The 13,541-nt window shown below is 51.2% G+C and overlaps 2 protein-coding genes across 3 annotated transcripts; both read right to left on the reverse strand.

Moving 5' to 3' along the window:
* Positions 1-3,649: 3,649 nt before the first annotated feature.
* LOC125506043 (GDSL esterase/lipase At1g09390-like) lies at positions 3,650-4,988 on the reverse strand. Its single transcript, XM_048670955.1, has 2 exons — positions 4,633-4,988; positions 3,650-4,543 (listed from the first exon to the last, which is right to left on the reverse strand). Exons 1-2 carry the CDS (start codon positions 4,871-4,873, stop codon positions 3,678-3,680), a joined length of 1,107 nt encoding a protein of 368 aa, XP_048526912.1. The 5' UTR covers positions 4,874-4,988; the 3' UTR covers positions 3,650-3,677.
* Positions 4,989-10,801: 5,813 nt separating this feature from the next.
* Positions 10,802-13,163, reverse strand: LOC125547229. Of its 2 annotated transcripts, none has more exons than XM_048711190.1 (2): positions 12,507-13,163; positions 10,802-12,344 (listed from the first exon to the last, which is right to left on the reverse strand). In XM_048711190.1, the coding sequence occupies exon 2, from the start codon at positions 11,676-11,678 to the stop codon at positions 11,271-11,273; it is 408 nt and encodes a 135-aa protein (XP_048567147.1). In that variant the 5' UTR covers positions 11,679-12,344; positions 12,507-13,163; the 3' UTR covers positions 10,802-11,270. The 2 variants fall into 2 exon arrangements, with proteins under 2 accessions (XP_048567147.1, XP_048567152.1); XM_048711195.1 differs by having other exon boundaries at positions 12,499-13,163.
* Between the last annotated feature and the right edge of the window lie 378 nt (positions 13,164-13,541).

The raw sequence follows: 13,541 nt of genomic DNA on the forward strand, positions 1-13,541 counted from the left end.
GGACTCGCAGACCTTGGCTACTCGGGGTATCCCTTTACGTGGGACAACAAATGAGATGGTAGCGAGAACATTCAAGTGAGGTTGGACCGGGCCACCTGCAATGCAAATTTTGCACAACTATTCCCGGCGGTCGAAGTCATACATGTAATGACCGAGGAATCTGATCACCAGGCGCTAGTTGTTAAAGTGCATGTGGCACCGACTGTGGCGCACTCGGAGGGGGGGTAACGTCCTTTTGTTTACGAAGCAGCTTGGGCAAGGCACGAGGGATATGAGGCGATGGTGGCAATTGCACGGGCCGATGCCCAGGCAACCAACCACGAAGCTGGTGCACTTGGGGGAGCATGCAGCCGCATTAAACTCGCATCAGGGACCATGCAGAGGTGGAGCCGCCAAGTCTTTGGGTCAATCAAAAAACAAATTGCTCACCTGAAGGTGCAGGTAGCGGAGGCCAAAGTGCGGACTGCGCGGACTGGATATAGACAGGAAATAAAGGATGTCGAGGACCAGTTACACGAGCTATATGAACGAGAGGAGGTTTATTACAAGCAGAGATCTCGTGTTGACTGGCTGACAGAGGGGGATCAAAACACAAAGTACTTTCAGAACCGCGCCTCACACAGAAAAAGGAAAAACACGGTCAAAGCTCTTACCAGAGAGGACGGGTCCAAGTGTACTGATGATGACGGGATGCGGGAGATGGCGGCTCAGTTCGATGCATAGTTGTTCACATCGGAGGGCTCATGGGATGTGGAGAGAGTGCTGCAGCATATTGACGTTGCTGTTACAGAGGAGATGAATGCCAAGCTCAGTGCGCCGTTCACCGATGAGGAAATATAGGCAACCCTCTTCTAGATGGGACCCACGAAGGCACCGGGGCAGGACGGTCTGCCGGCCATGTTCTATCAAAAACATTGGGCCTTGTTAAAAGATGATGTGTGTGGGGCGATACGCGAGTTCCTTGCTGGCCAGGCAGCCCCGACGGGTTTTAATGACACAGTCATAGTGATGATCCCAAGAGTAAGCTCACTGAAGTTACTTTCGCAATTCCGCCCTATTAGCCTATGTAATGTTCTATACAAGATCGCCGCGAAAGCACTGGCTAACCAACTAAAGGTGGTTTTTACCTTTTATGATCTTAGAAGAACAGAGTGCATTTGTACCTAGCAGATTAATAACGGACAATGTGTTGGTGGCTTATGAATGTGTGCATGCGATTAGAAGGAGGAAGCGAAAGAAACTCTGTGCGTTGTGAAGCTAGATATGATGAAAGCCTACGATAGAGTGGAGTGGGATTTCCTTGAGCAAATGTTGCTGAAAGTTGGTTTCTCTAGTCACTGGAGAGAGATGGTCATGAGGTGTGTCAAATCAGCTACTTTTTCGGTTAAATTGAATGGAGGGCTCTCCTACGGTTTTCTCCCCTCCCATGGACTTCGACAAGGGGACCCCCTTTCCCCATATATTTTCCTGTTTTGTGTGGAGGGATTCTCGGTAATGCTTAAGAATGCACAGAGACAGAAGGACATAAAGGGTGTGTCTTTTGGGAGCAATGGGCCGACTGTTACTCATCTTCTGTTCGCAGATGATAGCGTGGTGTTTCTTGAGGGCTCCAGTGAAAACTTTGATGCACTCCGAGTCATTTTTCAGGACTATGAAGCGGCCTCGGGACAGAAAATTAATCTTCAAAAATTTGCAATCTTCTTTGGCAATGGCAGCTCTGACAAAAGCAAACAGGAGTTGCAGCAGGTTAGTGGCATATCAGCGGAGGCACTCAGCAAGAGATATCTAGGGCTCCCTATAGTAGTTTTCAAATCAAAGGATGGAACTTTCAAATATGTTAAGGAGTGTGCGAGAGGAAAAGTGGCCGGATGGAAGGGTCAAGGTTTGTCCAAAACTGCGAGAGAGGTGCTTGTTAAGTCAAGTCTCCAGTCAACACCAACTTTTACCATGAGTTGTTTCCAACTCACGAAGAAAATGTGCGGGAATCTGTCATCTATCTCATCAAACTTCTGGTGGGGGGAAGCAAATGGTAAGAAGAAGGTGCACTGGATCGCCTGGGATAAAATGTGCACGAGGAAACACGAGGAAGGTCTTGGTTTTCGAGACCTAGAAGCTTTCAACCAAGCCATGCTCGCCAAGCAAGCTTGGAGGATACTCCAGGTACCGGACTCATTATGTGCACGAGTCTTACAGGCAAGATATTTTGTGGAGGGATCAATACTCAATGCAACATGCCCGAACGGTAGTTCCTTTACCTTCAGAAGCATACTACATGGCAGGGATCTGCTGTTAGATGGGCTCATTTGGAGGATTGGGGATGGCACAAGAATTAAAGTGCATCATGATAATTGGATACAGGGGAAGGGAAGTTTAAGGCCACTGGGCCAAAACTATATACACGAGATAACGAGGGTCCGTGACCTTCTGAACGGGCATGGCAATGCTTGGGACCATGGGAAGGTGTACTCCATGTTCTTTCCGGACGAGGCTGAAGAGATTACCCGGATTCCGATCGATGGACCGACTATGGAGGACTACCTGGCATGGAACTACACCAAGAATGGTCCGTTCACGGTGCGATCCGCCTACCACTTACGGATGGCACAGAAACGCCTCAAAGCAGGCCGGCCGGAATCCTTTTCTTCGGTGGCAGACCACAAATCATGGATGTGTCTATGGGATACCGTCGCGCCGGGCAAGGTGAAAACACACATGTGGCGGCTGATCCGGAATGGATTGGCGGTGGGTCAAAGGAGGAAAATCAAAGAAAGTGTATTCTGCGTTGCGTGTGGAAGAGAAGAAACGATCTTTCACGGATTTTGGGGCTGTTTTCACTCATTGAAATTCTGGAAGATAATGCATTCGGAGTTGGGGGTGCCGGTGGCGATCCCACCGAAGTCAGTTGGCCCTCAGAGTGCATTATCAAGATGGCTCTTGTCTTGATTTGCAAATGCATCAATCGATGACACAGCGGTCATGGTCCAGGGTGTGTATGTGCTTTGGCTGGCCCAGAACAATGCAAGAGATGGACAAAGAATTGAAGATGCTGATGCGATTGCGAGAAGAGTTTTCCACCTAATGGGTGAGTGGCAGTCCATTAACAGGCGAAAGAACAAGCAAACTAACCCTGCCCCTTGCGAGAAATGGAGACCGCCTGAGGAGGGGTGGGTGAGAGCCAATGTTGATGCGGCAACATCCAAGGTAGGGGAGCTGGGAGGAGCTGGCATTGTTCTTAGGAACTAGGAGGGAGCTTTCCTCGGCAGTGCCTGTCATGTATTTCCGCGGAGCCAGGAACCAGCAAGGGCGGAGCTATATGCCTGTAGAAGAGCAGTGCAACTAGCGGACGAACTAAATGAGATGGACTGCTGCGAGATCGTTTGCAAGCTGCAGAGCAAGGAAAAAGGATTTGTCTTTGCTGGGACCGGTCATTGAGGAGGTCAAGCAAATGTTGGCTACAAGGGAGAGATGGAGGGTCACTTGGGTTAAACGTTCAGCAAATAAAGCGGCACATATGCTAGCTAGAGAGGGCGTAGCGAATAATCTTTGTAAGGTCTGGTTGCATGTATCACCTCACTGTATTTTGCATGTTGTCTCAGACGAGATCCCAGTTTGGGAAGTTTAAATAAAGTTTTGAAGTGAGTTTCAACAAAAAAAAAAAATCACAAGTGGTCGTGTTCTTATTTGCACAGTGCCTGTAGCTTGGTGCGCGGCTGGGAGAAGTCGCCGGAGAGTATCTTGGAGGCGACGATAGCGTTGGCGTCCTCGGTGTAGTGCACGCCGTCCCAGCTCACGTGCCTCTCCCCCTCCGGGCACGCCGTCGCCGTCGGCTGCCCACACGTCTTGAGGTTCACGTAGTTGTACGGCGGCCCGCCGTGGCCGCAGCACGCCATCAGCGGCCGCTCGATGCCGTACTGGTCGTGGTTGGCGAACAGGTCGTACTTGACGGCGTACATGTCGGTGCACACCACGGTCGCGCTCCCGCAGTACTCGTCCGCGAGCCGGCGGCACGCCGCGGCGAGGCCGGCGTTGAGCGCCCGGGCGGCGGCGTTGTAGCGGGCGAGGCAGCCGGCGGGGTCGAGCTCGTCGCCGGGCCTCTGCCGCAGCGCCAGCGTCTGCGGCAGGCACCCGATGGGCCCGGTGTTGTACACCCAGAACTTGCGCGCGCCGCTGCCGTACAGCGCCCGGACGGCCTCCTCGACCTTGGCGGCGACCGCGGCGAGCGGGCCGCCGTCCGCGACGATCTCCGGCAGCGTGAGGTTCGCAAGGAAGGCGAGCGTGATGTCGTTCTGCCCGACGTCGATCGAGTACACGGCTCCCCGGAAGTCCTCCTCCGGGAGCATCGAGCCCTGCCCCAGCGGCCGGAGCTCCCGGGTCCGGTTCTTGAAATGCAAAAACTGGTTCACCTGCGTGGCCATGGTGAACGGGATGGCGCTCTGGTTGCTCGCCGCCGCCGCCCCGGCCACCGCGAAGTTCACTCCGTCGGCGAAGTTGGAACCCGACGACTCCAGGTACGGGCTCAGGTACCTGATCCCCAGGCTCTCGGCTGCACAGGCATGCAACCGATGGCACGTCGGAGCTGAGCTCTGCTTGCATGGAACTAAACGAGCGATGGTTTGGACGCAAGGCACGTACCAATGAAGTCGATGTAGAGGCGGCCGTCCGACCAGCGGCCGGTGGTCCGGTTGAAGAAGCGGCGGCCGGCGGGCGGGCCGAGGTAGAAGCCGTAGGCGGCAGGGAGGGAGCCCGTGTCGGAGTTGGAGTCGCCGAAGTTGAACAGGACGCACCTGCCATCCGCCCTGCGTGGGAGCTCACAGCACTGCAGGGCGACGACGGCGGCGGCGAGGATCACGAGCCCTCGAAGCATTCTTACCATGTTCTCTCGATTAATCAGCTTTGATCTCAACTGCTTGCTCCAGCGTTTCCTTATCCTCCTCCGAAGTTGACTACTATTTTGTAGGTGTCTGGGTCGACTCTTCCTTTTTTAATGTCAACCGATCCTTTGAACAGCTGGATACAAATAAAGGTTTCATTGACCTTCTTGCTATGTCTTCATCGATCTCGATGGAACCTGAGGGTAAGGATAAGGGGAGTGAGCGAGTTGTTGAGTAAATAGGTAATTTTTCATTAAATTAATCTACGAGTAAATCACTAGCATGGCATTGATACAAATAAACACATACTGATATTCAGTTAAACTAGCACATACTACGCTAATTGCAGAAATGTCTACGTATAACGCTAGCATGGCTAAAACAGAAAACAGTATGAGCGGGATAAACGAGTTATACCCTCCAGTTGGCCATGCAGAGGCCGCGGCTTTGGTGGCAGCAGCGGCGTCCTCGGCGGCCTTTTTGTCGGCTTCAGCTTTCTCGGCAGCGGCACGTTCGGCGTCGGTGATGATGATGATGAAGGCGACGCGGACGTAGAGGAAGTAGACGATCGGAAGCGTGCAGTCGCGTAATCGCTACCCAAAAACCTATTCGCCCCTCACCCCGTACAGGAACCAGAAGGGCGTGGTTTCGGAGACCTGCTCTCCCGTCGACCGTGTACGCGGCGGACGGGATGGAGTCACCGGCGGCAGCAGCAGCAAAGGAACGACGATGGGCAGCCGCGTGGAGAAATGTGGGCTCGACCCACGTCCGAGTCCGTGACAGGCCACGATCTGACGTCTCAGATCGTGGCCCAGCTGTCAGAGAACTCTCCGTTAGTGACTGGCAAAAATAAGCGCGTAGGTGTGAGCTCGGCTCGGCTCAATCCCGCAACCCGCGTCGCGTCGCGTCGTGGCGAGGCGTGGCGGCGGAGGAGGAGTGCGCGATGGCCTCTTCTCTTCTCAAGCTCCAATAGCATGTAGAAGAGAAACCCTTATAAGGAGGTCCAACTCCTTTTCCACTTCCGGGGTGGGACTAAACTTCCCACTACACCTAGTGTCACATAACCACATGGGCCCTTAGAGATTTTTCAGAAATTGCTATATGGGCCTAGAGCCCATCTCAAATTTCAGCAATCCCCCACCAGATCTCGAGGGCCCATTGTGTCCTTTGTTCTAATTACTGTTTCGATATACCAGTGTTTCGGTGAAGAACTATTAAGGTTGAGCTTCACCTAGAGCAAGTAGTTACACTCCTTCACAATTGAACAATAGACTATGCCTTGAATTGTCAGTTTGGCGTAAAGAAGTTTCACCACATGTCTTACTAGTACTAGGCTGCCGAAAGCTGACCCCTCGGGTGGAGCATATAAGTCACACTCCTAGCCTATTCATGATCTTACTAGAGATCACCCCAATCTCATAGACTGTGACCAGCAGTTGGACTCATATAGGTTTGTTTCTCCAAAGATCGCTCTGTAGGATGGCATCTTGCTTATATAAGCTTCGGAACACATTAAGACAGTAGTCATCCTACCATACAGTATCGAGAGCATTGCATCTCCAACGGAGTGGGTTAGTATAGTTACTCTCCTCAGTTCACCACTGGCTTGTTTTCCCAGGTCCTAATTCATGGGATCTCCGATCACTTTGGTTGGGTTACTACCATGGCAACTTATGTGGGTCTCATACCCATCTCCCTCGATGCATTATCTATCACTACACGTGATAGCCCTTTCGTAAAGGGATTTGTCAGATTCATAGCCGTATGGACATACTCCAACGCTATCACTCCGGAGTTTCTTAATTTTCTGACAGCCTTTAATCTTATTTTTATGTGTTTGTTGGACTTCATGTTGTCCTTTGAACTTGTCACCTTGGTGATGACAGTCTGATTATCGCAGTTCATAAGGATAGCCGGAACCGGTTTATCAACCAATGGCAAGTCCATCAAAAGATCTCGAAGCCATCCTGCTTCGACACCAGATGTGTCTAATGCTGTTAATTCTGCTTCCATAGTCGATCTCGTTAAGATCGTTTGCTTGCAAGACTTCCAAGAAACAGCGCCACCTTCAAGAGTAAACATATACCCAATTATGGCCTTCATCTCATCAGCATCAGAGATCCAATTTGCATCACTATACCCTTCAAGTACCGACGGGTATCCGGTATAGTGAAGTCCATAGTTCATAGTACCTTTCAGATAGCGCATAACTCTTTCAACAGCATGCCAATGTACATCACCCGGTTTGGAAACAAACCGGCTCAGTTTGCTCACAGCAAACGCGATGTCAGGCCTCGTTGCGCTCGCTAGGTACATTAGTGAACCAATGATTTGAGAGTATCTCAATTGATCTATAGTCGTGCCTTTGGACTTTCGAATCAACACGCTAGGATCATATGGTGTTTGAGATGGTGTGCAGTCCGAATATCCAAAACGACTCAACACCTTCTCAACATAGTGGGATTGCAGAAGTGTAATCCCACCCTCATTATCTCTCAGTAGCTTGATGTTCAAGATAACATCAGCCACACCAAGGTCTTTCATTTCAAAGTTCTGAGACAGAAACAACTTGACCTCCCCAATGACTTTGAGGTTGGTTCCGAATATCAGTATGTCATCAACATACAAGCACAGTATAACTCCTTCGCCCCCACCATGGCGATAGTATACACATTTGTCAGCCTCATTAACAACGAAACCAACAGATGTCAGAGTTGTATTAAACTTATCATGCCATTGCTTAGGTGCTTGCTTCAGGCCATATAAAGATTTCAGCAACCTACACACCTTTCTTTCCTGACCATCTATCACAAAGCCATCTAGCTGTTGCATATAGATTTCCTCATTTAGCTCTCCATTCAAAAAAGCCGTCTCAACATCCATCTGGTGGACGAGAAGACCATGCAAGGCCGCCAACGAGAGTAATACTGTAATGGTGGTCAGTCTAGCCACAGGTGAATAAGTATCGAAGAAATCTTCCTCTTCTTTCTGGTCATAACCCTTGGCCACAAGCCTAACCTTGTACTTTTCAATCGTACCATCGGGCCTAAGTACGCAAGTACGAGAGTGTTGTCCTTATCTTTGCTCATTTCTCATAGGGAATGATCTCATTATCCTTTGTCGGAACTTTATTCAGGACATGACATGCCGTCAATATAGCCTCCCCCCACCATGCCTTGGATAAACCCAATGTATCTAACATGGCATTAACCAAATCAGTTAGAGTATGGTTTTTCCGCTCGGCAACCCCGTTTGACTGGGGTGAATAGAGAGGCGTCCTCTCATGAATAATGTCGTGTTCCGCACAGAAAGAATCAAACTCACTCGAGAAGTACTCTCCACCACGATCTAACCGGACTCGTTTAATTTTCTTTTCAAGTTGATTCTCAACTTCTGCCTTATAGATTTTAAAGTAGTATAGAGCCTCATCTTTAGTGTTAACAGATACACATAGCAATATCTAGTGGAGTCATCTATCAATGTCATGAAGTTTTTTTTTCCACCTTTAGTCAACACTCCATTCATCTCACAAAGATCAGAATGTATGAGTTCTAATGGTGCCAAGTGTCTCTCCTCCGCGGCCTTGTGAGGCTTGCGAGGTTGCTTAGGTTGCACACATGAAAGGCACTTAGAACCTTTGGCTAAGGTGAAATTCGGGATTAAATCCAACTTGGCTAGTCGCGTCATAACACCGAAACTAATGTGACAAAGACGTGAATGCCAAACTTCAGATTCATTAACATTCGAATGAATATGGTTCACGACTTTATTACAAAAATCTGCGAGGGAAAGGAGGAACATCCATCTGCTTTCATAACATTTTCCAACAAAGAGTCCATAATTCGTAACAACTAATTTATTAGACTCAAAAACCAACTTAAACCCTTCTCTACATAGAAGGGAACCACTAACGAGGTTCTTCTTGATGGCGGGGACATGCTGCACGTTCTTCAGCTGCACGATCCTTCCCGAAGTAAACTTCAGATCGACCGTGCCAACACCATGAACAGAAGCACTCGCGCCATTCCCCGTCAATACGGACCCGTGGCCTGTGACCTGGTAAGAAGTGAACAATGAAATGTCAGCACACACATGTACACCTGCACCTGTGTCCACCCACCAATCAGTGGGCTGAAACACTGAAAAAACAGTAAATAAATTACCGTACCCAGGTGCACCATTCTCATTGTTGTCCACAATCATGTTGACGGACTTGGAGTCCTGTCATGACTTCTTGTACTTGTTTGGGCACTTGTTGGCCCAATGTTCAATCAAAACACAAGTAAAGCAGCCCTCATCCTTCTTGTTTTTCTTGAAAGTCTTCTTACCCTTCTTCTTAAAGTCGGTATTGTGTTGGACACTGTTCTTTCCCTTGGACTTGTGGGAGTTGAAGTTCTTCTGGTTCACCATGTTGGCGACAGAAGTCCCTTCGGCCCCTTTCCCGTGCAAGTCCTTTGCCCTTGAATTCTGCTCAACACTCAGATGGCCAATGACATCCTCCATAGAGAATTCACGCCTCTGATGTTTCAGAGTGGTGGAAAAGTTCCTCCAGGAATTAGGGAGCTTAGCGATTATGCAGCCCGCGACAAACTTGCCCGGTAACTCGCACTTAAGAAATTCAAGCTCCTTAACAATGCATATTATCTCATGAGCCTGCTCCAATACAGGACGGTTTTCAACCATCTTGTAATCATGGAACTGCTCTATAATATGCATCTCGCTCCCGGCATCGGCTGCCCCGAACTTAGATTCGAGCGCCTCCCACAAGTCCTTGGCGACATGCACATGTAAATATGCGTCGACCAGTTTATCTCCGATCACGCTAAGAACTGCTCCGAGGAACACAACGGTGGCCTCCTTGAACGCCTTCTCCTGTTCAGGAGCAATCGTTCCCGTGGAGACACCGGTGACCCAGAACACGTTCATAGCCGTGAGCCATAAAGTGGTCTTAGTCTGCCAACGCTTAAAATACGAACCGGTAAACTTATCCGGTTTCAGTGCAGCGACAAAGCCACTTGCCAAAAAATTCCTACACATAATAGGTTTTTGGATTGTTGAGTAAATAGGCAATTTCTCGATTAAATTAATCCACGAGTAAATCACTAGCATGGCATTGACACAAATAAACACATACTGATATTCAGTCAAGCTAGCACATACTACGCTAATTGCAGAAATATCTACGTATAACGCTAGCATGGCTAAAACAGAAAATAGTAAGAGCGGGATAAACGAGTTATACCCTCCAGTAGGCCATGCAGAGGCCGCGGCTTTGGTGGCAGCGGCGGCGTCATCGGCGGCCTTCTTGTCGGCTTCAGCTTTCTCGGCGACGGCATGTTCGGCGTCGGTGGACATGATGATGATGAAGGCGACGCGGACGTAGAGGAAGTAGACGACTGGAAGCGAGCAACCGCATAATCGTTGCCCAAAAAACTATTCGCCCCTCACCCCGTACAGGAACCAGAAGGGCGTGGTTTCGGAGACTTGCTCTCCCGTCGATCATGTACGCGGCGGACGGGATGGAGTCACCGGCGGCAGCAGCAACAAAGGAACGACGGTGGGCGTGCGCGTGATCTGTTCGTGGCGGCTAGGGTTAGGAGACACCGCACACTTATATAGGCGCAGCCGCATGGAGAGACGTGGGCTCGACCCACGTCCGAGTCCATGACAGCCCACGATCTAACGTCTCAGATCGTGGCCCAGCTGTCAGAGAACTCTTCGTTAGTGACTGGCAAAAATAAGCGCGTAGATGTGAGCTCGGCTCGGCTCAATCCCGCAACCCGCGGCGCGGCGCATCGTGCCGAGGCGTGGCGAGGCGGGCGGCGGAGGAGGAGTGCGCGAGGACCTCTTCTCTTCTCAAGCTCCAATAGCATGTAGAAGAGAAACCATTATAAGGAGGTCCAACTCCTCTTCCATTTCCGGGGTGGGACTAAACTTCCCACTACACCTAGTGCCACATAACCACATGGGCCCTTAGAGATTTTTCAAAAATTGCTATATGGGCCTAGAGCCCATCTCAAATTTCAGCACGAGTACCCCTGGGCAGCTGGGCGTAGCCACACCTTTTCCTTATTTTTGAGCATCTTCAACAGTCGCGCGGGCAACGCGCCGCGTGCTAAAAACTCATTTGCCGCACGCCCTTCACCTGGTTTGATGCGGCCGGTAGCGCTGGCTCCAGCAGCCGCGTTAAAATTGAGAGCACGCGCGTAGCTTTAGCGGCCGTGCTAAAATGCAGCATGCGCTAAACATTGCGTACATTTTTTAAATAATATAAAACAATAAAATAAAATTCATAGATCAAAACGATACATAGATATTTTACATAGTTCCATAACATAGATGGATAAGAAACTACGGTGCAACAATTTTAAAAAAACTACTAGATAGTGTAATTACAGCCTACTCCCAGTCGTCATCATCATCATCATCGCCATCCTCGCTGGTCTGGTCCGAGGTATTGAGCCACATGTCTTCCCAACGATCATCATCAGACGAAAAGATCGACTGCCCACCATTTTCAACGATTTCGCACTGCGATAACGCCAGGGCCTTCCGCCGACGCATGTCCAACCGCTCCTCGCGGCGCTTTGCCGTCTCCTCGCGGCGCCTTGCCCAGAAGGCTTCCTCGTTGGCGACGTCCTCCGGGTGGCGCTGGCGCCACTCTGCCATGGCCCGCTCGTCCTCCTCGACGAGGAGGAGGCGGCGCTGCCGCCGAGCGTGCTTCGCACGGTTCTGATCCGTGATAAGACGAGGCGGAGGGGCGACGTCCTGCGCCTGCTGGCGCATTTCGACATCCTGGAAGTTCATCTGATGGTGCGGCCTGTCCAGGCGCCACGCCGCCGCGTCGTAGACGCGTGCAGCCTCGTGCGAGGTCCGAAACGTACAGAGGCCGAACCGAACGTCGCCGGACCGAATCTCGATGGAGTATCAGCCGTTGGGGCACTGGCGGACGCCGCGGTAGCTCGACGCTCCTCGGCGGCGCGACGGCATGATGACGCGTCGGTGGCGGGACGCTGAAGCGGCGAGGAGAGGAAGCGGTGGACGCCCTGGAGCGGCGAAGAAGCTACGAGGCGCGTGTGGCAGTATGGATAGGCGTGTGGTGAGTGTTAAGACTTAATTAACACAAGTTAATTAAGAGATTAAATCTCCACTTATCCAAACTGTCATATAAAGAGATGCAACTCTTGTAACCGTCGTGTCCTTTCGGATGCGCCCCTTCGGGGATTATAAATATGTAACTTGTCATTGTCAATAGACACAGTTTTTCATTACTATCAGATTGCGTCTCGTTCTATTTCAATACGTTATCACCACGCTCCAGGCAGAGCGACTCCACCGGTGCGGCGTTCCCCGGCTACGGCATCGCTCGCTAGTTGGACGGCCTCAGCCCTCGGCCAGGCGTGGTGGCGCCCGCTACCTCGGCGGCCCTCAGCCCGGCGGAAGTGCTTCCAAGCGGCAGCCTCGCACTGTGCACTGCAACGACATGAATCTCTCGATCTTTAATTGGCTCTTCAAGAGCGATTCCTTGTAGGAAATTAACAGGAGAATGAAGATCAAGGGCATTGGCATCCATCGATCCTAATTTCTTTTTACAGAACATGAATCAAGAAGAGGTAAGATGCCTCACTTCATTACCATCGTCACTGGACTGGTGGTGGCGCTCGCCGCCATCTTGCATCAAGGACGCCATTGCTGGACAATCAGCTTCGTTTGGCCTCGGCCCCTCGCTGGACTGGGAGACCGGAATCACTGGCTTCGCGTCCTGCGGTAACGAGGCGGCGCGGCCTAGGCGCGAAGCCGCCAACGGCCGCCTAACGCGCGACCGCGGCGACGCCTTCCCAGTGACGTATGCGGCTCCCAGCGCGGAGCACGCAGCGGCCCTCGGCCCGACGGTGCTCCTCTCGGTGTGTCGTGGCCACAGGCCCCGCCGTTGTGCTTGGCTTCACGCCCTCCCACTGCGCAAGTCACAGATGGCAGGCTCGGCGCCCATGAGGACAGCCTCCAACCGCGTCGCGGCACAGAAGACCGAGGCCGGCGACGCTCCCAGGCGAACGATGCGGCCCTCGGCTCGCATCCGCGCAGATCAGCGGCGCCAGAGGCAACGGCCCTCTACTGGCCCTCTGCAGCGTCGCCCTTCGGCACGCGTGTGGCAACGAAACCGACGGCCGGAACACTCCTTCCGGCCAAGGAGGCGGCTGCTCCCTCTGGCGTGGCTCCCCGCGGTGGAGACGACGGCGGGCTCATAGTCGTGGCCCTGGCCGTCGAGCCAAAACGGCGACGAGGCGGTTACAGGATTTTTCCTGGTCGAAATCGCTCGGGAGGAAAGAGATAGAACCTTATCTCTTCGCTGGTTTTGCAATTTAGCCCTTGCGGCTTACCTATTTACGGAATAGCCCAAAACTTGTGTCTGTCATCATTTTGTGGCTAATTCCGGGATGTTTCGGGACATTGCAGCTTGGTCCAACTACTTGCTATTTATTAGCACTGATAATATTTAGGCCATATACCGATCATCATTTAGCCCATTTTCTGTTGAGTTTAACATTCCAGAATATGTGGTTATTATGTGGCATGTTCAATGTGTTTGCTATTTAGCAATCCCTATAACATGTCCTATTATTACAATGATACTGTTTTGCGATTGAGATTAAGTTTTCTCGCACAACAATA

Source organism: Triticum urartu, chromosome 1 (genome assembly GCF_003073215.2).
Source record: "Triticum urartu cultivar G1812 chromosome 1, Tu2.1, whole genome shotgun sequence".
Taxonomy (NCBI): Eukaryota; Viridiplantae; Streptophyta; class Magnoliopsida; order Poales; family Poaceae; genus Triticum; species Triticum urartu.

Coding starts and splice junctions, on each gene's coding strand:
- LOC125506043 (XM_048670955.1), bottom strand. CDS start 4,873: ATGGTAAGAATGCTTCGAGGGCTCGTGATCCTCGCCGCCGCCGTCGTC. Junction 4,544..4,632: donor CCTCTACATCGACTTCATTG/GTACGTGCCTTG, acceptor ATGCCTGTGCAG/CCGAGAGCCTGGGGATCAGG.
- LOC125547229 (XM_048711190.1), bottom strand. CDS start 11,678: ATGAACTTCCAGGATGTCGAAATGCGCCAGCAGGCGCAGGACGTCGCC.